General features: G+C 41.1%; 2 protein-coding genes across 3 annotated transcripts in view; one reads left to right on the top strand and one right to left on the bottom strand.

Moving 5' to 3' along the window:
• LOC137039833 (transmembrane protein 43) overlaps nt 1-1,512 on the top strand; it is an 8,680-nt gene extending 7,168 nt beyond the window's left edge. For both annotated transcript variants that reach the window (XM_067415100.1, XM_067415099.1), the window contains 3 exons: nt 521-622; nt 781-898; nt 1,137-1,512. In XM_067415100.1, the coding sequence (XP_067271201.1) occupies nt 521-622; nt 781-898; nt 1,137-1,339 (423 nt within the window). In that variant the 3' untranslated portion in view covers nt 1,340-1,512. The remainder of the gene's footprint in view (nt 1-520; nt 623-780; nt 899-1,136) is intronic.
• Nucleotides 1,513-1,598: 86 nt separating this feature from the next.
• Nucleotides 1,599-22,496, bottom strand: LOC137039834 (rho-related GTP-binding protein RhoA-B). Its single transcript, XM_067415101.1, has 5 exons — nt 22,394-22,496; nt 16,644-16,799; nt 16,160-16,280; nt 15,868-15,998; nt 1,599-1,956 (listed from the first exon to the last, which is right to left on the bottom strand). Exons 2-5 carry the CDS (start codon nt 16,797-16,799, stop codon nt 1,783-1,785), a joined length of 582 nt encoding a protein of 193 aa, XP_067271202.1. The 5' UTR covers nt 22,394-22,496; the 3' UTR covers nt 1,599-1,782.
• Nucleotides 22,497-23,768: the final 1,272 nt, after the last annotated feature.

Raw genomic sequence — 23,768 nt, 5'->3', positions numbered from 1 at the left:
ATTGTAAATTTAACATTTCCTTTGGAAATCAGGGTCCCAGAGTCTGGAGGAAGAGAGAAGAGGCACAGAGTCCATGTTTGCTTGAGCTCCAGTGTAAGGTTTCCACAGTCAGTGATGGTTTGGGGAGCCATGGCATCTGCTGGTGTTGGTCTGAGGTCAAAGGTGAACACAGCCATATACCAGGAAGTTCTAGAGCACGTCATGCTTCCTGCTGCTGACCAACTTTATGGAGATGCAGATTTCATTTTCCAGCAGGACTGGGCACCTGCACACAGTGCCACAGCAGCCAGTGCCTGGTTTAAGGACCATGTAATATTCAAATTTTCTGAGATACTGAATTTGGGATTTTCTTAATTGTCAGTTATAATAATCAAAATAAATAATCATTTGAAATATATCAGTCTGTGTGTAATGACTGAATATAATGTACAAGTTTTACTTTTTGATGATATTCTCATTATATGACCAGCACCTGTATATCTCTGTGTGTGTATCTATCTGTGTGTGTGTGTGTGTGTAGGTCAGTATTGTGGCCATGCAGCAGGCGGATCGGCTGACGGCCTTCAGGACTCGTGCGGGAGAAATGCTGCAGATCCTGTATATGGGCGATCTGACAGCAGAGGTGCGGCACGTCTCTCACACACACACACATACACACACACACTACGTGCTCCACCGCCGCTGACACGTGTGTGTGCGTGCGTGCGTGCGTACGTACTGCTGATGTGTGTGTGCGCATGCTGCTGACGTGTGTGTGTGTGCGTGTGCGTGTGTTTGCAGGAGGTGTTTGCTAAAGAACATCAGCTGAACGCCATGAAGACGTGGGGACTGAGACTCGGCGGATGGGCTCTCATGTTTCTGTCCGTCAGTCTGAGCACACGCATCATCTACACACTGGGTAACACACACTCTCACACACACACTCTCTCTCTCTCTCTTTCCCTCACACACACACACACACTCTCTCCCTCTCTCACACACACACACACTCTCTCCCTCTCTCACACACACTCTCTCTCCCCCTCACACACACTCTCTCTCTCTCCCTCTCTCACACACACACTCTCTCTCCCCCTCACACACACTCTCTCTCTCTCCCTCTCTCACACACACACTCTCTCTCTCTCTCTCCGCAGTGTCCGGTGTGCCAGTGTTGCGTGAGCTGGTGTCTGCGGGGCTGAAGGTGTTTGCAGTGTGTGTGTCGTGTTCTCTGTCTCTGCTGACGATCGCCGCCGGCTGGATCTTCTATCGGCCGCTGCTGGGCCTGATGATCGCTCTACTGGCACTCCTACCGCTCCTCATCGCACACACACGAGCCCCGGCCAAGAAGAGCCTGTGACACACACACACACACACACTGCTCGCGCTCCAGCCGCTCCTCATTGCACACACACAAGCCCCGGCCAAGAAGAGCCTGTGACACACACACACACACTGCTTGCGCTCCTGCCGCTCCTCAAGAGCAGGATGATGATGTTTTCAGTGTGATTAGGAACTTCCTGTACTGTGTGTGTGTGTGTTTCTGCAGAAATAAAGGCCTTGTGTGATGATAAAGACGCTGTGTGTTGTGTTGAGATGAACCATACACGCATCACAAGTGTCTTATAAAGGCTTTAATACACAAACATACCAAATTCTGTTTATTGTGAAAGACAAAAGGCGGCGTTTCAAGTCTGTCCGAGTGTGTGCGGATCGTTGCATATCTGTGAGTCTGAAGCGTTAAATACTGACGTAAAATCTCGACACTACAGGAACTGATTAAAAGGAATAAGAGCAGTCTGTTCACAGCAGCAGGCATTTGTTGCTCTTCTTGCCCTTGCGGGCCTGCAGCGCCGCCCTGGTGGCCATCTCGAACACTTCCCGCACGCCTTCCTTGCTTTTGGCAGAGCACTCCATGTATCCGAAGGCACAGATGCGGTTGGCCATGTCTCGGCCCTCCTCAGGTTTGACGGGCTCCTGCGACACACACACACACACAAAATCAGATACAGATTTTAATGAATCCCATACCTTGCTAATTTTTGCCAGTATTAATTAACGTACAGTGGGGACAGAAAGTATTCAGACCCCCTTACATTTTTCAGTCTGTTATATTGCAGCCATTTGCTAAAATCTTCTAAGTTATTTTTTTATCTCGCGGTCGTTCTCCGTGGTTCTGACCAAAGAAGAGCGATCTGGAATCTCCATTATAGCACCAGGCTGCAACCCCATCTCTCGGAGCCCATAGACTGTAAAAGTGGTCAGGATTGTGATATTTCCCCAAAACAAAGTTTAGTTCTCAGCTCGTAGCCTTGTACATGAGCCCGAATATTTGACAATTCTGTTTAATTGTGAACAGAAAAACGTTACACACGTCAGTCCATTACCGACGGTTTTTGTTCGCGTCTTTATTAAATAGGCCTATAGCCTACAGACAGTTAGGCTATTTAATTAAAACAATGTTATTGTAGTGGCAGGTTATGGCCACATGGTGGGGCTAGAGTAAAAGGGGTTAAGGAACAACGAAGAAGAATAATAAAGAGTTCTCTGATTTCATCCAGTGAGTTGTGTCCTTGAATACAGAGTATAGAGGAACAATACATGGTGTCAAATGGTAAATGGACTGCATTTATATAGCGCTTTTATCCAAAGCGCTTTACATTTTTGCCTCACATTCACCCATTCATACACCGACGGCGATGTCAGCCATGTAAGGCGCCATCCAGCTCGTCGGGAGCAGCTGGGGTTAGGTGTCTTGCTCATGGACACCTCGACACTTGGTCAGGTGGAACCGGGGATCGAACCACCAACCTTCTGGTTTGTAGACAACCTACATGAAACACTGAGCCACTGCCGCCCGTGTCAGAAACGGTTAACCCACAACAGACAGAGTCTAGTGGCAAAGATAAGGGGTTGGAGCAGTTTAATGGTGTGTGGAGTAATAACAGGGGATCTGTGGAGCAAGAGAGAGCGAAGCAGCGAGAGCTAACAACAGGCTAGCGGCAAGCTAAAAGCACACAGTATGGACCACATATTTACTATCACACCACCGGGACCATTCGATTTCGAGCCAAGCTCGTGGCCCACATGGATTAAAAGGTTTGAACGGTTCAGAATTGCATCTGGATTGAAAGAAAAAGACGGTGCATACCAGGTGAATTCCCTTATCTATACAATGGGCGAGAAGGCTGACGATATTCTGAGCTCACTGCAGTTGACAGAAGAGAAAGAAAAAGACTTTGATGAGGTAAAAAAGGCCTTTGATGGACATTTCGTAGGCGTGCATAATGTAATTTATGAACGAGCCAAGTTTAATAAAAGATGTCAAGAAGTCGGCGAAACTGCAGAAAACTTTATCACAACAGTGCACAAGCTAGCTGAACATTGCAAATTTGGCGTTTTGCGTGAGGAAATGATCCGAGACAGGATTGTGGTCGGCATACGTGATGCCAAATTGTCTGAGAAACTGCAGCTCAACCCAAAATTGGATTTAGCTACAGCTATAGTTCAAGTGAGGCAGCACGAGGAAGTAAAAAAGCAGCAAGCTGTTCTACGGTCAACTGAATGACCAGGACAAATAGATCCACTGTCTTATAACAGTAAGAGACATCCCCAAAGAAAAAAATCTTTCCAACGAGGAAGCCATTATCAGCCTCAATCTACCTCAAACAACTCAAGACAGTGTGGGAAATGTGGCAAAACCCCAAAACATTCTTGGACTGAATGCCCAGCAAAAGACGTTGAGTGTAGAAAATGTCAGAAGAAGGGACACTTTGCAGCGGTGTGCAGATCAGTTCAAAAGCTGGATTCAATTGATGAGGATGGAGCGGCTTATCTTGGGGCCGTTGACTATCCACAGTCATCCACATGGACTGAAATACTTACCATAAACGGCAGCCCATTGCGGTTTAAAGTTGACACGGTGCGTCTGTGACAGCAATCCCAGAATCAGAATTCACACTGGATAGATATGGCAGACACTCAGCACCGCACAGACCACTACTGGGTCCCGCCAACCAACCCCTGGATGTTAAAGGGCAAGTGCATGCGGTTATTCAGAGAGGGGACAAAAAGATTGAGGAGGAGGTGTTCATTGTGAAAGATTTGACCACTCCCTTATTAGGCCTTCCTGCTATCCGTAGACTGCAGATGATTCCTCAGCTCAATGGCATTGATGATGCAGAGACTCACTTCCGCTCAACTTACCCAGATGTATTTAAAGGGCTGGGTAACCTTAAGCGGGAGTACAAAATTAAGCTGAGAGACTACGCAACACCCTATGCCCTCTCTGCACCACGACGTGTAGCCATTCCTCTCCGAGCCAAAGTCAAAGAGGAACTAGACCGGATGGAGAAGATGGGAGTCATAGCCCGTGTTGAAGAACCGACTGAATGGTGTGCGGGCATGGTCCCTATAGTGAAATCATCTGGGAAAATTCGCATTTGCGTCGACTTAACCCGTCTGAACGAGAGCGTCATCAGAGAGAGACATATCCTACCCGCAGTGGATGAGACACTGGCCAAGCTGGAAGGAGCCAGAGTCTTTACAAAGCTCGATGCGACATCAGGCTTCTGGCAGGTACCGCTCCACAAAGACTCAATGCTGTTGACCACGTTCATTACGCCAGAGGGGCGCTACTACTTCAAAAGGCTACCTTTTGGCATATCATCGGCGCCCGGACATTTCCAAAAGAAAATTTCTCAGCTGATTGATGGTGTGGACGGAGTCCTATGCCATGCTGACGATGTCCTTGTTATAGGAAGAGACCGGGCAGAGCACGATGACAGGCTGCACAGAGTGCTACAGAAATTCAGAGAGGCTGGGCTCACACTGAATGAGAAATGCCAATTTGCCATGTCAGAAATCCGCTTCCTGGGTCATGTCATAAATTCTCAAGGCATCAGAGCAGACCCGGGTAAAATAAAAGCAATCCATGATATGCCTGAGCCAAAGGATGTGGCAGATGTTCGTCGTTTTATGGACATGGTGAACTTTGTAGGCAAATTTTCTCCACGCCTGCCTGATCTGACAAAGCCCATTCGTGACCTGTTAAAGACAGAGAACAGCTGGACATGGGGTGCACCTCAACAGAAAGCATTTCTGGAGACAAAAAAAGAATTGGGGTCGGAGACAGTGCTAGCCCAGTACAGCACAAATCACGAAACCATGGTATCAGCTGATGCCTCTTCATATGGTCTAGGAGGGGTCTTGACACAAAAACAGACAGACGGTGAGTGGAGACCTGTTGTTTTCATTTCTAGAAGTCTGACTAAAACCGAATCAAGATATGCCCAAATAGAAAAGGAGGCTCTAGCTGTGACCTGGGCATGCGAGCGCTTGCAAGGATACTTGAGTGGACTGGATTTTACCATAAGAACCGACCACAAGCCACTTATAACACTTCTGAAGTCCAGAGCATTGGATGACCTCCCACCAAGGATTATCAGATTCAGACTCAGGCTGCTCAGATTTAATTTTAACATCATTCATGTCCCGGGCTAAAATCTGATAACAGCTGATGCCCTGTCCAGAGCGCCTCTTCCAGCCACAGCTACAGAGGCGGAGCAAGACCTGGAAAGAGAATGCAAAGCTTATCTGGACAGTGTGGTAGAAAGTTTGCCAGCCACACCGACAAAGCTGGAACAGATTAAGAGTGCACAAACTTCAGATAACATCTGTAAACGTCTCAGCCGATACATTGCAAATGGCTGGCCGGGACACAGACGAGATGTGCATGAGCAGCTACTACCCTACTGGCCCAATAGGTCAGTCTTGCATGAAGGAGGAGGACTGCTCATGAAAGGAGAGAGACTCATAATCCCTGAGTGCATGAGACCTGACATCCTGCAGAGACTGCATCAGGGACATCAAGGTATCAACAAGTGTCTAGCTAGGGCCAGAGAATCAGTCTGGTGGCCAGGTATCACATCTGCAGTAAAGCAAATGATTGAGAGATGTGAGATTTGTGCACGCGAAGCTCAAATATCAGTCGAGCCTCTACTCACGACTGAACTCCCAAGCAGACCATGGCAGAGAGTCGCGGCTGATCTTTTCCAGTGGCAGAATGGGAACTATCTAGTCATGATAGACTATTTCTCTCGATATATTGAGGTTTGCTCTCTGCAGGGCAGCACATCAGCAAAACAGACAATTGCCAGATTTAAAGCTGTGTTTGCCAGATACGGATGTCCAGAGGTGCTGGTCACAGACAATGGTCCTCAATTCTCCTGTCATGAATTTGCTCAATTTGCACAGGACTATGACTTTACCCATGTGACAAGCAGTCCCTGTTACCCCCGCAGCAATGGGGAGGCGGAACGGGCTGTCAGAACTGTGAAATCCCTTTTAGCAAAAGAGGGAGATTTCCACAAAGCTCTGCTGGCCTATAGGGCCACTCCATTGGCACATGGGAGCTCCCCAGCACAATTACTGATGGGGAGGAGAATCAGAACACCAGTTCCAGTGTCACTGGAACAGTTACAACCACATTGGCCTGATCTTGATAGATTCAGAGAAAAGGATGCCGTGTTGAAACTGCAACAACAACAAACATTCAACCGGAGACACCGTGTTCAAGTCTTACCACCTCTCCAGCTGGGACAGCGTGTATGGATCAAACCTACAAGCACAAAAGGGACAGTTGTTAGTACTGCACCTACTCCACGTTCCTATGAGGTGGAGACTCTGGGTGGAAGACGGCTGCGGCGCAATCGTTCGCACCTCAGGAAAGTTCCGATGCCTCCTGCACCAGGTGAAATGACGATGACTAGGTCAGGGAGGCTGTCTAAGGCTCCTGAGAGACTAGACCTTTGAACATGAAACATATGCATACTCACCTCAGAGAAAAGGAAAGAGAGAGTCATAATTTTCAATTTGGAAAGTTAAATGTGTATTAGAAAAGACATGTTTGACGTATTTAAGTTTGCAGTTTCTTTAAGATAAAGTCTACATAAGAGCTACTGTGAAGTACAATATCTTCTGTTAGTTTCTCAGGTTACACTTTTAAGTTAAAGAGGATTTGAAGGAATTTGTACATTTATAGAATAAGTGAACAAAATAACAAGAGTGGACATTCGCTAAAGGTATTCCATCACTTTTAAGTTAAAGAGGATTTGAAGGAATTTGTACATTTATAGAATAAGTGAACAAAATAACAAGAGTGGACATTCGTTAAAGGTATTCCATCACTTTTAAGTTCTGTTAAAACAAGTGCACCTTCATCTAAAAGGGGGAGATGTAGTGGCAGGTTATGGCCACATGGTGGGGCTAGAGTAAAAGGGGTTAAGGAACAACGAAGAAGAATAATAAAGAGTTCTCTGATTTCATCCAGTGAGTTGTGTCCTTGAATACAGAGTATAGAGGAACAATACAGTTATAGGCTAATATTTAAACACAGCCTAACTATGACATTATAGTTTTCTTTAACCCTTTGTCCAACGAAATTAAGCGCCGCTGCATTTTGTTCCTTTATGACAGCGGGAACAACTCACTCTGTCATTTTTTGCCATATGATACAGATAGCCTAGGTGACATACATAATTATAAACTATACAATTTCTACTTTTATGTCACAATAACAACAAAGGCCGTGGATTCTGGGAATATTGTTTATGCACTTCAAAATTTCCAAACGCTGTCTTAATTCATTTTTTTATTATTAGGCTAATAAAAATTGTTCAAAAGCATTTCTAAATTCAGTTAATATTTCCAAAAAACACATTTTCGAGCCAAAATAACGAAATGGTACAAACTACCACCATGCAAATTAAATTTAGCTCTTCTCTCGCTACAACCCGATGGGTAACGAACGGTAATACGCTAAATAAATAATGTTCTAAATAAATATGCACATAGCCTAATAATAACGGAGGAGTGGCTTCACAACAACTCCGTGACTGTTCCTGATTGGCCCAGCCAGAGCCCTGACTTAAACCCAATTGAGCATCTCTGGAGAGACCTGAAAATGGCTGCCCACCAACATCTACCATCCGACCTGACAGAACCGGAGAGGATCTGCAGGAGGAATGGCAGAGGATCCCCAAATCCAGCGGTGGAAAACTTCCATCTTTCCCAGAAAGACTCACGGCTGTATCAGATCAGAAGGGGGATCTGCTAAACACTGAGCAAAGGCTCTGAACACTGAGGACCATGGGTTAGTTCAGGTTTCCTTTTTTAATAAATCTGCAAAAATGTCAACAATTCAGTTTTTCTGTCAGTATGAGGTGCAGTGTGTACAATAATGAGAAAAATAACTAAAATGATTTCAGCAAATGGCTGCAATATAACAGAGAGTGAAAATTGAGGGTATAACATGTTTTGCGGGCGTTATAGCTCGCGTTACAGCTCGTTATAGCTCGCGCTATAGCTCGCGTTATAGCTCATGTTATAGCTCGCGTTATAGCTCATGTTATAGCTCGCGCTATAGCTCGCGATATAGCTCATGTTATAGCTCGCGTTACAGCTCATGTTATAGCTCGCGTTACAGCTCATGTTATAGCTCGCGTTACAGCTCATGTTATAGCTCATGTTATAGCTCGCGTTACAGCTCATGTTATAGCTCGCGTTACAGCTCATGTTATAGCTCGCGTTACAGCTCATGTTATAGCTCGCGTTACAGCTCATGTTATAGCTCGCGCTATAGCTCGCGTTATAGCTCATGTTATAGCTCGCGTTACAGCTCATGTTATAGCTCGCGCTATAGCTCGCGTTACAGCTCATGTTATAGCTCGCGCTATAGCTCGCGTTACAGCTCATGTTATAGCTCGCGCTATAGCTCGCGTTACAGCTCATGTTATAGCTCATGTTATAGCTTGCGTTACAGCTCATGTTATAGCTCGCGTTACAGCTCATGTTATAGCTCGCGTTACAGCTCATGTTATAGCTCGCGTTACAGCTCATGTTATAGCTCATGTTATAGCTCATGTTATAGATCGCGTTACAGCTCATGTTATAGCTCGCGTTACAGCTCATGTTATAGCTCGCGTTACAGCTCATGTTATAGCTCGCGTTACAGCTCATGTTACAGCTCGCGTTACAGCTCATGTTATAGCTCATGTTATAGCTCATGTTATAGCTCATGTTATAGCTCATGTTATAGCTCATGTTATAGCTCATGTTATAGCTCATGTTATAGCTCATGTTATAGCTCATGTTATAGCTCATGTTATAGCTCATGTTATAGCTCATGTTATAGCTCATGTTATAGCTCGCGCTATAGCTCGCGTTACAGCTCATGTTATAGCTCATGTTATAGCTTGCGTTACAGCTCATGTTATAGCTCGCGTTACAGCTCATGTTATAGCTCGCGTTACAGCTCATGTTATAGCTCGCGTTACAGCTCATGTTATAGCTTGCGTTACAGCTCATGTTATAGCTCGCGTTACAGCTCATGTTATAGCTCGCGTTACAGCTCATGTTATAGCTCGCGTTACAGCTCATGTTATAGCTCGCGTTACAGCTCATGTTATAGCTCGCGTTACAGCTCATGTTACAGCTCGCGTTATAGCTCATGTTATAGCTCATGTTATAGCTCATGTTATAGCTCATGTTATAGCTCATGTTATAGCTCGCGTTACAGCTCGCGTTATAGCTCGTTATAGCTCATGTTATAGCTCGCGTTACAGCTCGCGTTATAGCTCGTTATAGCTCATGTTATAGCTCGCGCTACAGCTCATGTTATAGCTCGCGTTACAGCTCATGTTATAGCTCATGTTATAGCTCGCGTTACAGCTCATGTTATAGCTCATGTTATAGCTCGCGTTACAGCTCATGTTATAGCTCGCGTTACAGCTCATGTTATAGCTCGCGTTACAGCTCATGTTATAGCTCATGTTATAGCTCGCGTTACAGCTCATGTTATAGCTCATGTTATAGCTCGCGTTACAGCTCATGTTATAGCTCATGTTATAGCTCGCGCTACAGCTCATGTTATAGCTCGCGTTATAGCTCATGTTATAGCTCGCGTTACAGCTCATGTTATAGCTCATGTTATAGCTCGCGTTACAGCTCATGTTATAGCTCATGTTACAGCTCATGTTATAGCTCATGTTACAGCTCATGTTATAGCTCATGTTATAGCTCATGTTACAGCTCATGTTATAGCTCATGTTATAGCTCGCGTTACAGCTCATGTTATAGCTCATGTTATAGCTCATGTTATAGCTCACGTTACAGCTCATGTTATAGCTCATGTTATAGCTCGCGTTACAGCTCATGTTATAGCTCATGTTATAGCTCATGTTATAGCTCGCGTTACAGCTCATGTTATAGCTCATGTTATAGCTCGCGTTACAGCTCATGTTATAGCTCATGTTATAGCTCATGTTATAGCTCGCGTTACAGCTCATGTTATAGCTCATGTTATAGCTCATGTTATAGCTCGCGTTACAGCTCATGTTATAGCTCATGTTATAGCTCATGTTATAGCTCGCGTTACAGCTCATGTTATAGCTCATGTTATAGCTTGCGTTACAGCTCATGTTATAGCTCATGTTATAGCTCATGTTATAGCTCGCGTTACAGCTCATGTTATAGCTCATGTTATAGCTCGCGTTACAGCTAGGGATGGGTACCGAAAACCGGTATTAAACGGGCCCCGGGGGTGAATTTTGAAAGACCGTTGTATCGATAAGCTCGGACGTTATCGGTTCTTCTGTCGGTACTTTTGAAAATACACGTGACGAGAGAGAGAGAGAGAGAGAGAGAGAGAGAGAGAGAGAGAGAGAGAGAGAGAGAGAGAGAGAGAGAGAGAGAGAGAGAGAGACGACAGAGGACAGAACTAAACAGTCAAACATAGCCTGGTTACACTTTAGATCTGTGATAGTCTGATTTTATTTTAGATTTTGGCTTCCAAAGATTAAAATAATAATATTTATATCTAGCGCAACTTATGTAATTCCCTTTGCAGCAGTAGCCTACGCTGTCATTTCTCCATAAAACTCAAACGCAATGACAGAATCAGCACGATCACTGATTGTTGTAAAATACTTTTGGTAAATTGTGGGATGCGTTTAATAATAAAAAGAGCGATTAAAAGCACAAAAATGTCCGCAAGAGGCTGTTCCCAAGTCGGCGCGCGCTCTCCGAAACAGCCCGCAACGATACGAGCAAATTACACTTTCGGTTTCACACTCGCGTCTAAACGATCACACAAACATCTATGTCAAAATGACCGGCTTGGAGAGTCTCTTAAACACAACAGTTGAAGAGTTTTAGTTTGTGTCTAAAATGGGCGTAGTTATTATGGATATAGTCGGGAGAAAGTGTAGTGTATCTGCCTATTATCAGTCGCCTATAGAGCTGCACATCTGTCTTAAAGAGGCAGTGTTGTAAATAAACATGCCGATGAATTACTACGATTTAAACAACCAAATGCAAAGAGAAAATCACTCACAGCTCTTGAATTAATAACTTCAGCTTTAATACGCATTATTTTGGCTATTTATGATAAACTATGCAGTGTAATTTTACTAGAATTCTTCCTGTAATGTAAGCACTGTGTAGGCCTATATAATGTGTATTTTCGTTAATTGTGTGTGTGTGTATGTATGTATGTATATATATATATATATATATAAATCTCAAAAAGTACCGATAAGAATACCGTTAAAGTACCGGACCGATAAGCAGTATCGGTAAGAGTAGTAATACCGTTAAAATCTTAACGATACCCATCCCTAGTTACAGCTCATGTTATAGCTCATGTTATAGCTCGCGTTATAGCTCGCGTTACAGCTCATGTAATAGCTCGCGTTACAGCACGTTATAGCAGTGGCAAAATGTGTGCGCCGCATAACTCAGGTAAAACGCTTAGTGCTACAGATATTAGTAAGTTCTTGTAAGATAGTCAGATCCATGCGACCATCTGGGACATGTGATCATTTTGCCTGAAGCGTTGTTGTAAAAGTCTACTCCTGAATCCTCATAATACAACCAAGCGTTTAGCTGATAACAGTACAGACTCACGTAAACCGGAAGTTCGATACCGGCGTGTTCTACGTTGCCATAGCGATTAGGGGAAAGGTCAGAGTTCAGGAAAGTTGTGGAAAGCTCATGTTATAGCTCATGTTATAGCTCATGTTATAGCTCATGTTATAGCTCGTAACACCTCACGTTAGAGCTCGTTATACCTCACATTATAGCTCGTTATAGCTCACTTTATAGCTCATGTTATACCTCGCGTTATAACTCGTTATAGCTTGCGTTATAGCTCATGTAATACCTCACATTATAGCTCGTTATAGCTCATGTTTTACCTCACATTATAGCTCGTTATAGCTCGCGTTATAGCTCTTTATAGCTCGCGTTATAGCTCTTTATAGCTCATGTTATAGCTTGCGTTATAGCTCATGTTATACCTCACATTATAGCTCGTTATAGCTCGCGTTATACCTCACATTATAGCTCGCGTTATAGCTCTTTATAGCTCATGTTATAGCTTGCGTTATAGCTCATGTTATACCTCGCATTATAGCTCGTTATACCTCGCGTTATAGCTCATGTTATACCTCGCGTTATAGCTCGTTATAGCTCATGTTATAGCTCGAGTTACAGCTCATGTTATACCTCGCGTTATAGCTCATATTATAGCTCGTTATACCTCGCGTTATAGCTCGTGTTATACCTCACATTATAGCTCGTAATAGCTCGCGTTATAACTCTTTATAGCTTGCGTTACAGCTCATGTTATAGCTCACTTTATAGCTCATGTTATAGCTCATGTTATAGCTCATGTTATAGCTCATGTGATAGCTGACTTTATAGCTCGTTATAGCTCGCGTCATAGCTCATGTTATAGCTCATGTTATAGCTTGCGTTATAGCTCATTATAGCTCATGTTATAGCTTGCGTTATAGCTCATTATAGCTCATGTTATAGCTTGCGTTATAGCTCATGTTATAGCTTGCGTTATAGCTGGTTATAGCTTGCGTTATAGCTTATTGTTATAGCTTACGTTATAGCTTGCGTTATAGCTTACGTTATAGCTTGCGTTATAGCTTGCGTTATAGCTTGCGTTATAGCTTACGTTATAGCTTGCGTTATAGCTTACGTTATAGCTTACGTTATAGCTTACGTTATAGCTTGCGTTATAGCTCATGAAATCTGATTAATGACATTGATGCTATGCATTCAGACACAGAAATAGCTTTCTTTATGTCAGGGTTAGTAAACGCCGCTCTGACAGACGAACATGTTTATTTTTGATGGCCTGCTGAGATTTTAAAGCGTTGTGTTTTCCTCGCGCATCTGAAACAAAACTTCATCATATAATTTTGTTATACCTCGCATTATAGCTTGTTACACCTCGCGTTATAGCTCGTGTTATACCTCACATTATAGCTCGTTATAGCTCGCGTTACAACTTGCGTTATAGCTCATTATAGCTTGCATTATAGCTCATGTTATACCTCGCGTTATAGCTTGCGTTATAGCTCTTTATACCTCGCGTTATAGCTTGTGTTATAGCTCATGTTATACCTCGCGTTATAGCTCGTTATACCTCGCGTTATAGCTCACGTTACAGCTCGTTATACCTCGCGTTATAGCTTTTTATAGCTCGCGTTATAGCTCATGTTATACCTCGCGTTATAGCTTATGTTATAGCTCATGTTATAGCTCGCGTTATAGCTCATTATAGCTCGCGTTATAGCTCATGTTATACCTTGCGTTATAGCTCATTATAGCTCGTTATAGCTTGCGTTATAGCTCATATTATAGCTTACGTTATAGCTTGTTATAGCTTGCGTTATAGCTCATTATAGCTCGTTATAGCTTGCGTTATAGCTCGTTATAGCTCATATTATAGCTTACGTTATAGCTTATGTTATAGCTTGCGTTAAAGCTCATGTTATAGCTTACGTTATAACTTGCGTTATAGCTCATGTCATAGCTTGTGTTATAGCTCGTTATAGCTTGCGTTATAGCTCGTTATAGCTCATGTTATAGCTTGCGTTATAGCTCATTCTAGCTCATGTTATAGCTTGCGTTATAGCTCGTTATAGCTCATGTTATAGCTTGCGTTATAGCTCGTTATAGCTCATGTTAAAGCTCATGTTATAGCTTGCATTATAGCTCATGTTATAGCTCATGTTATAGCTTGGGTTATAGTTCATTACAGCTCATGTTATAGCTCATGTTATAGCTTGCGTTATAGCTCGCATTATAGCTCATGTTATAGCTTGCGTTATAGCTCATGTTATAGCTCGCGTTATAGCTTGCGTTATAGCTTGCGTTATATCTCACGTTATAGCTCATGTTATAGCTCACGTTATAGCTCACGTTATAGCTCACGTTATAGCTCACGTTATAGCTCACGTTATAGCTCACGTTATAGCTCGCGTTATAGCTCGCGTTATAGCTCACTTTATAGCTCATGTTATAGCTCATGTTATAGCTCATGTTATAGCTCACTTTATAGCTCATGTTATAGCTCACGTTATAGCTCATGTTATAGCTTGCGTTATAGCTCACTTTATAGCTCATGTTATAGCTTGCGTTATAGCTCACTTTATAGCTCATGTTATAGCTTGCGTTATAGCTCACTTTATAGCTCATGTTATAGCTCACTTTATAGCTCATGTTATAGCTCACTTTATAGCTCATGCTATAGCTCATGTTATAGCTCATCTTATAGCTCACTTTATAGCTCATGTTATAGCTCGCGTCATAGCTCATGTTATATCTTGCGTTATAGCTCATTATAGCTCATGTTATAGCTTGCGTTATAGCTCATTATAGCTTGCGTTATAGCTCATGTTATAGCTTGCGTCATAGCTCATTATAGCTCATGTTATAGCTTGCGTTATAGCTCATGTTATAGCTTGCATTATAGCTCGTTATAGCTTGCGTTATAGCTTATTGTTATAGCTTACGTTATAGCTTGCGTTATAGCTCGTTATAGCTTACGTTATAGCTTATTGTTATAGCTTACGTTATAGCTTGCGTTATAGCTCGTTATAGCTTACGTTATAGCTTATTGTTATAGCTTACGTTATAGCTTATTGTTATAGCTTACGTTATAGCTCATGAAATCTGATTAATGACATTGATGCTATGCATTCAGACACAGAAATAGCTTTCTTTATGTCAGGGTTAGTAAACGCCGCTCTGACAGACGAACATGTTTATTTTTGATGGCCTGCTGAGATTTTAAAGCGTTGTGTTTTCCTCGCGCATCTGAAACAAAACTTCATCATATAATTTTGTTATACCTCGCATTATAGCTTGTTACACCTCGCGTTATAGCTCGTGTTATACCTCACATTATAGCTCGTTATAGCTCGCGTTACAACTTGCGTTATAGCTCATTATAGCTTGCATTATAGCTCATGTTATACCTCGCGTTATAGCTTGCGTTATAGCTCTTTATACCTCGCGTTATAGCTTGTGTTATAGCTCATGTTATACCTCGCGTTATAGCTCGTTATACCTCGCGTTATAGCTCACGTTACAGCTCGTTATACCTCGCGTTATAGCTTTTTATAGCTCGCGTTATAGCTCATGTTATACCTCGCGTTATAGCTTATGTTATAGCTCATGTTATAGCTCGCGTTATAGCTCATTATAGCTCGCGTTATAGCTCATGTTATAGCTCATATTATAGCTTACGTTATAGCTTATGTTATAGCTCATTATAGCTCATTATAGCTCGCGTTATAGCTCATGAAATCTGATTAATGACATTGATGCTATGCATTCAGACACAGAAATAGCTTTCTTTATGTCAGGGTTAGTAAACGCCGCTCTGACAGACGAACATGTTTATTTTTGATGGCCTGCTGAGATTTTAAAGCGTTGTGTTTTCCTCGCGCATCTGAAACAAAACTTCATCATATAATTGAATTGAAGGTTATATCTGAGATATATTATATAGTGAGAGCAGAGCCACACCTGCTTCATCTTGAAGAGCTCGCGGCGCGTGTGCTCGTCGTTCCGCAGGTCCTTCTTGTTGCCCACCAGGATTATGGGAACGTTGGGGCAGAAATGCTTGACCTCGGGAGTCCATTTCTCAGGGATGTTCTCTGAGGACCAGAAAGGTCAAAGTTGACATGCTATCTGACCTTCTGCCGACTGCAGACGCGTGGAGAGGCTCACCCAGGCTGTCCAAGGAGAAGCACGATACCCACACACTCACTCTCTCACACACACACACACACACACTCACACACACACACACACTCACCCAGGCTGTCCGGGCTGTCGACGGAGAAGCACATGAGGATGACGTCTGTATCAGGGTAGGAGAGCGGCCGCAGCCGGTCATAATCTTCCTGTCCGGCCGTATCCCACAGTGCCAGCTCCACCTGGAACACACACACACACACACACACACACACACACACACACACACAAATCAGATCCGGATTTTAATTACCATTTTGATTATCAATTTATTTATTTTAATAACGCTTCGCGTCGTGACCGCAGCACCACCTCGGTGTGCATTATTTTTTTAATAATTCAACGGCCCATCGTCAATTATTCCTTACTTATTTAATTCTATAAACTATAATACTGATAAGCTGATGACATCACTGTTTACTCCAGAACGACTGTACAGCCAAATCTAATTCTGCTGCAGTATTGTCCTGTTTAACACTGAAGCTGCTCTGACACAATCGCCGCTGGAGAAGAGCGATAGAAATAAAGATGGCTTGATCTCTCACCTGCTTGCTGTCCACCTCAATGTCGGCCACATAGTTCTCGAAGACGGTCGGCACGTAGACCTCGGGGAACTGATCCTTACTGAACACGATGAGGAGGCAAGTTTTCCCACACGCACCGTCGCCCACGATCACCAGCTTCTTACGGATGGCCGCCATCTGCAATATCACACGCGTGTCAATAACCGTATATACTCAATATATACTCCACCATCTGCAATATCACACGCGTGTCAATAACCGTATATACTCAATATATACTCCACCATCTGCAATATCACACGCGTGTCAATAACCGTATATACTCAATATATACTCCACCATCTGCAATATCACAGGCGTGTCAATAACCGTATATACTCAATATATACTCCACCATCTGCAATAGCACACGCATGTCAATAACCGTATATACTCAATATATACTCCACCATCTGCAATATCACAGGCGTGTCAATAACCGTATATAGTCAATATATACTCCACCATCTGCAATATCACAGGCGTGTCAATAACCGTATATACTCAATATATACTCCACCATCTGCAATAGCACACGCATGTCAATAACCGTATATACTCAATATATACTCCACCATCTGCAATATCACAGGCGTGTCAATAACCGTATATACTCAATATATACTCCACCATCTGCAATAGCACACGCATGTCAATAACCGTATATACTCAATATATACTCCACCATCTGCAATATCACACGCGTGTCAATAACCGTATATACTCAATATATACTCCACCATCTGCAATATCACACGCGTGTCAATAACTGTATATACTCAATATATACTCCACCATCTGCAATATCACATGCGTGTCAATAACCGTATATACTCAATATATACTCCACCATCTGCAATATCACATGCGTGTCAATAACCGTATATACTAGGGGTGTAAGAAAATATCGATACACGTGAATATCGCGATATTATGTTTGGCGATATTGTATCGATTCTCAAAAACGCTGTATCGATATTTATATATTTATTTATTTACATCCAAGATTCGTGGCTTTGTGTTCGGTTTAAACCACAGCCTGTATAACACCCAACCGCTAGATGGCAGTGTTATCTCAGAACGCATTACTGACGCGGAGCCGGAGAAGCACAAGGTAAAAGTGCTAGTGTTTACATTAGCAAACCCAGCTCTCAAGACGATAGAATTATTCCGCTCTTGCAGTATACAGAGCTGAAGTGTGGACTCATGTTGGCTTCAGCTATAAAGAAGCCACTAAGGAAATCGACAAGAATCATTTTGTTTGCAAAATAGGCCAAGTTATAATCTAATACTCGGGAAACACATTGAAACAGAGAGCTCGCTTAACATCCTGATGTCACCCGCGCTGCTGAGAAGTGTTTCGATAGAATGTACTGCACGTTTTCCTCTCAGTAACAAAATAAACACACTCCAAAACTGACAGCAGTGGCAGGAGAACGAAAGATAATAGCGATGTGGATATGGATGCACCAGCTCTGCAGCTCAGTAACGTTACTTGAAACAGCACTTTATACAATAGACTGCTTTATAGAAAACAGCTTTAGGGTCCGATCACACAGAACGCGTTTTTCAGGTTCGAAAACGCGAGGCGCACTGCACTCCCTTTTTTGGTCGGCGTTTATTCATTCAAAAATGAGCAGTGCGCTTTAATGTTTCTAGGCAACCCCCGAATCACCTGCACTACTGTCAGTCAAATCAATGTAACGGTCAACACAACGGAAGGTCCGCCGCTTCATTCATTCGATTGGACAACAGAACATAAGCGCGATGATGTTGCATGCTTTTCCGCTCAGAGTTGACTTTTTTCCACTTCATGCGCTCGGAGCGCTCCTTCAAAAACGCGAGGCGCCCAGGGCGCATAAGCAGCGCGCATAACGCTCTCTGCCAACCGAAATCCATTCCAAAAAGGCTTCTCGCTGCAAAAACGCGTTCTGTGTGATCGGTGCTGCTGTGTTAAATATAAAACAAACAGTCATTCAGTCATCAAATGGACTGCACTTTCTGTTGTTAAATAGCCACTGCTATACTGTGAACCTTTAAAACATACACAAAGAATCCTGCAGTCACTTTAAATTTCCCTTAATTTAGATTGCACATTGCATATGATTAGTGTTATAAATGATACTGTATTAATTAAATTAAATACTTTGTCTCGTGTTTTAGGCTTATGGTTGTGTTCTTTATTCTTTTAAATTATAAAAAACAAAAACACACAAAAAGAAATATCGCAATATATTGCCTCTCTTACAATATCGCAATATATTGCAATATATTGCCTCTCTTACAATATCGCAATATATTGCAATATATCGTATCGTAACCCCTGTATCGTGATACGTATTGTATCGCCAGATTCTTGGCAATACACAGCCCTAGTATATACTCAATATATACTCCACCATCTGCAATATCACACGCATGTCAATAACCGTATATACTCAATATATACTCCACCATCTGCAATATCACACGCGCGTCAATAACCGTATATACTCAATATATACTCCACCATCTGCAATATCACACGCGCGTCAATAACCGTATATACTCAATATATACTCCACCATCTGCAATATCACACGCATGTCAATAACCGTATATACTCAATATATACTCCACCATCTGCAATATCACACGCATGTCAATAACCGTATATACTCAATATATACTCCACCATCTGCAATATCACACACATGTCAATAACCGTATATACTCAATATATACACCACCATCTGCAATATCACACGCGCGTCAATAACCGTATATACTCAATATATACTCCACCATCTGCAATATCACACGCGTGTCAATAACCGTATATACTCAATATATACTCCACCATCTGCAATATCACACGCGTGTCAATAACCGTATATACTCAATATATACTCCACCATCTGCAATATCACACGCGTGTCAATAACCGTATATACTCAATATATACTCCACCATCTGCAATATCACACGCGTGTCAATAACCGTATATACTCAATATATACACCACCATCTGCAATATCACAGGCGTGTCAATAACCGTATATACTCAATATATACTCCACCATCTGCAATATCACAGGCGTGTCAATAACCGTATATACTCAATATATACACCACCATCTGCAATATCACACGCGTGTCAATAACCGTATATACTCAATATATACTCCACAATCTGCAATATCACATGTGTGTCAATAACCGTATATACTCAATATATACTCCACCATCTGCAATATCACATGTGTGTCAATAACCGTATATACTCAATACATACTCCACCATCTGCAATATCACACGCGTGTCAATAACCGTATATACTCAATACATACTCCACCATCTGCAATAGCACACGCGTGTCAATAACCGTATATACTCAATACATACTCCACCATCTGCAATATCACACGCGTGTCAATAACCGTATATACTCAATATATACTCCACCATCTGCAATATCACACGCGTGTCAATAACCGTATATACTCAATACATACTCCACCATCTGCAATATCACACGCGTGTCAATAACCGTATATACTCAATACATACTCCACCATCTGCAATAGCACACGCGTGTCAATAACCGTATATACTCAATACATACTCCACCATCTGCAATATCACACGCGTGTCAATAACCGTATATACTCAATATATACACCACCATCTGCAATATCACACGCGTGTCAATAACCGTATATACTCAATATATACTCCACAATCTGCAATATCACATGTGTGTCAATAACCGTATATACTCAATATATACTCCACCATCTGCAATATCACACGCGTGTCAATAACCGTATATACTCAATATATACTCCACCATCTGCAATATCACACGCGTGTCAATAACCGTAAATACTCAATATATACTCCACCATCTGCAATATCACACGCGTGTCAATAACCGTATATACTCAATATATACTCCACCATCTGCAATATCACACGCGTGTCAATAACCGTATATACTCAATATATACTCCACCATTATATAACCCGACTTCCCCCTCTTAACTTGAGTATTTGTTATAATTCATCTTTGAGGGAAAATTGATTTTAAAAGTCCCAAAATGTCATTCTGTATTAAAATATGAATAGAAAAATACAACAAAAATGTGAATTAAAGTATAAAATCTACTTGGGTAATCGTACTGATGTTTTCAATGATAATACTAAGATTATTTCCTTTTGTGATTTCTCTAATGTCATTCCTGGATAACACATGAGCATTCTGGACCATAATGCACTTTGGTGTGTCATGTGACCTAATATTGTATCTGAAGGACCCAAACATGCTAAGCGTCTCTTAATTTCGATATAAGTTTGCCGATATATTGAGCCTTTTGATCACTGGTGCACTTCAGCAATATCACATGATAACACTAATATAACATTTATAATTTATTAATATTAGAAATATATCCAGAATGATCCAGTTTTCATTTATATTCTCACACTTTCAGGAATCTGAGTCATTATGGGATGTGCGAGACTAGTCACCTACAAGATTGGAAAATACTAGCTGTTTACATTTTTGCTTTATATTTTTACAAAGGTTATGTTTACATTAGTGTTGTGTTAATGTTACATCTTAAAATTTATAAATTATTTTTTAAAGTGTAAATATTTGAGGACGGTTTTAATGGTAATCCTAATGATGACATGGGCAATTAATGTCACCCTGTGTGTGTGTGTGTGTGTGCTAGATTACACACATCTTTGTTTTGTGTTAAGTTAAAACAAAATAAAGTAAATAAAATAAATAAAGTAAATATATAAATAAAATGAAGTCTTATTTACTTTATTGCTAAACATTTTCAATTTTTTTTCTCGATTTGTTTCTGAATTTCTCTATGAAATCGCACATTGATGATTTTAATTGTGTTAAAATGTAGTTTTCCGAGCACTGATTGTTTGTAAACGCCAACAATAGTAGAAATGTAATTCTTTACCGTTACCAGGAATTACATTTTCATGAGGGAAAGATCTAATTCACCAAAAAGTGGATAATAACAGTTTTCATTATTAAAATAAGCAAATACACAACACTCTAACAATGTAGAAAGTCCTAAAGTTAGATATTTTATTCCATATTTTAAATCCATATCCGTCATTCATCCACAAGTAGAGCTGACTTGTTTTACACAGATTATTTTATGAGCAATGATATCTTTGCCTCTTGACTTTATTTCCATGACAATTAATCACATTTCCTGACCAAATATTACTTACAAAAATAACAATAAGATAAGCATGTGCTAAACATGTATTAATATTATTATAATTGTGTAAATGCGCTGCTGCTCGTTTGTTTTCATGAGATTTGCCCGTTAAATACTAAAACATAAAGAAATTATAGTCCAGAATTTGATATAAAGAAGCAGATGCTCTCAAATGAGTGTTTATAATAATATTTGATCGGGTTTGAGCGCTTCTCATGTGTAAATACAGCGTCAATTATCATGACACTCACAAAGGGTTCATTTCTGATTGACATAAACGTGTTTATTTGTTATTAAAGTTTGTTGTTATGTTTAATGTGGCGATGCGAAGCTAACGGCTACACCACCGGAAGTGAGCGACTCGGCTCGGTAAATCATTCCGATCATCGAACACCTCAGACCCGAACGACTCTTTCGCAAAGGCGAGGTTTAATAAAAGTATTGATCTTTTTTTTAAAGCTTGGACAAGCGCGGAAAAAATCAAATTAAAGTCATTCTCACCGTCAGTTTGACTCGGCTCGAGTTTTCCGGGTCGGTTCAGTGCGCGCGCCTGAAGCCAGACACAACAAGAGAAGATGGCGGCGGAACACCCAACCACTCAAAATAAGAGTCTCCACAGTTCACTTTCCAGCTGTTGGTTTATTAAAGGCATCACATTCAAACACGGACAATAACCAACCGACATAAAACGGCATTAGAAGAAGAAGAAGAAGAAGAAGAAGAAGTTTAGGGGTACATTTCATGTCAGCCAAAAAAGTCAGGAAATCAGTATTCTTTTTTGTTTAATAAACTAGGTGGTTGAATTATATATGCCCTTAATGTGCTAAATGAATTAGTTGGAAAGCCTTATTAGCTCTAATTATTTTTTTTAAAATATGTTAAAGAAAATTAACATTTGATTCATTATTTTGTCAACTGTGTTATGGACAAATGCTGTCATAAGTCCACTGTATGCTGAATTTAGTATTATTCACCATCCTTACCAAGATTTCCATCTCCGGAGATATCCCTATCTATTTTTCTGATGGTTTAGTTCACATTTAAAAGATTTATGACATAAAAACCACACATAACACAGTTGACAGGCTCAGTAACACAGTTGACACATGAGTAACACCATTGACAGGACACATTAGAAGGAAAAGAGAAAACTCTTTAAAATGATAACTTTTTATACATCAAATATAAATGCAAGCAATTAATACAATTTGAATTAAAATTGTCGACCATGTGAATTCGTGTTACAGTTGATGGGTAACACAGTTGACATTTCGGCCATTTTAGGGTCTTGTGCAAACTGTTGGCTTTAGACTAGTTAGTAGTTGACCTAGATTAACTTATGTTTTTATATTCTTTCTCTACACATTTATTATTATAATGTGACGCAAGTTCACCAGAACATGTTGATAACACAGTTGATGGCCAATTAATGTACTCTATGCAGACAATAATATAGATCATATATTGAAGAGGAGACGTTATAATCTATTACACTGTCTTCAAATTTACCTCCAAAAAAGGACTGACATCAGGTGATGTTGGACATGTGACTCTGGAACAAACCATTGCTGATTTATAGAGGGGTTTAGGGAGAGTAACACAGTTGACACTGATTTCTCGGACACACACACAATGGATGATTTAAGTTAGATGCATGAGCAAAATATTTTTCAAAACACCTTCTCATAATTTAGTGATTATTTTGGACAAATATTTATAAGAGAAATACTCTTAATAAGAGCTCATCTGAAGTTCAAAATCTCACATTTAGTAAATAGGACAGTACAAAAACAGCAAATTACAGTATAGAATATGCAATTTTATCATGATAAAAGATAGGTATCTGTTGTATTATATTTTCTTAAATTAATAAGAA

Source organism: Pseudorasbora parva, chromosome 14 (genome assembly GCF_024679245.1).
Source record: "Pseudorasbora parva isolate DD20220531a chromosome 14, ASM2467924v1, whole genome shotgun sequence".
In the NCBI taxonomy this organism is placed as follows: Eukaryota; Metazoa; Chordata; class Actinopteri; order Cypriniformes; family Gobionidae; genus Pseudorasbora; species Pseudorasbora parva.
The sequence above is the reverse complement of the archived record's forward strand: the minus strand, read 5'-3'. Positions and strand labels throughout refer to the sequence as shown.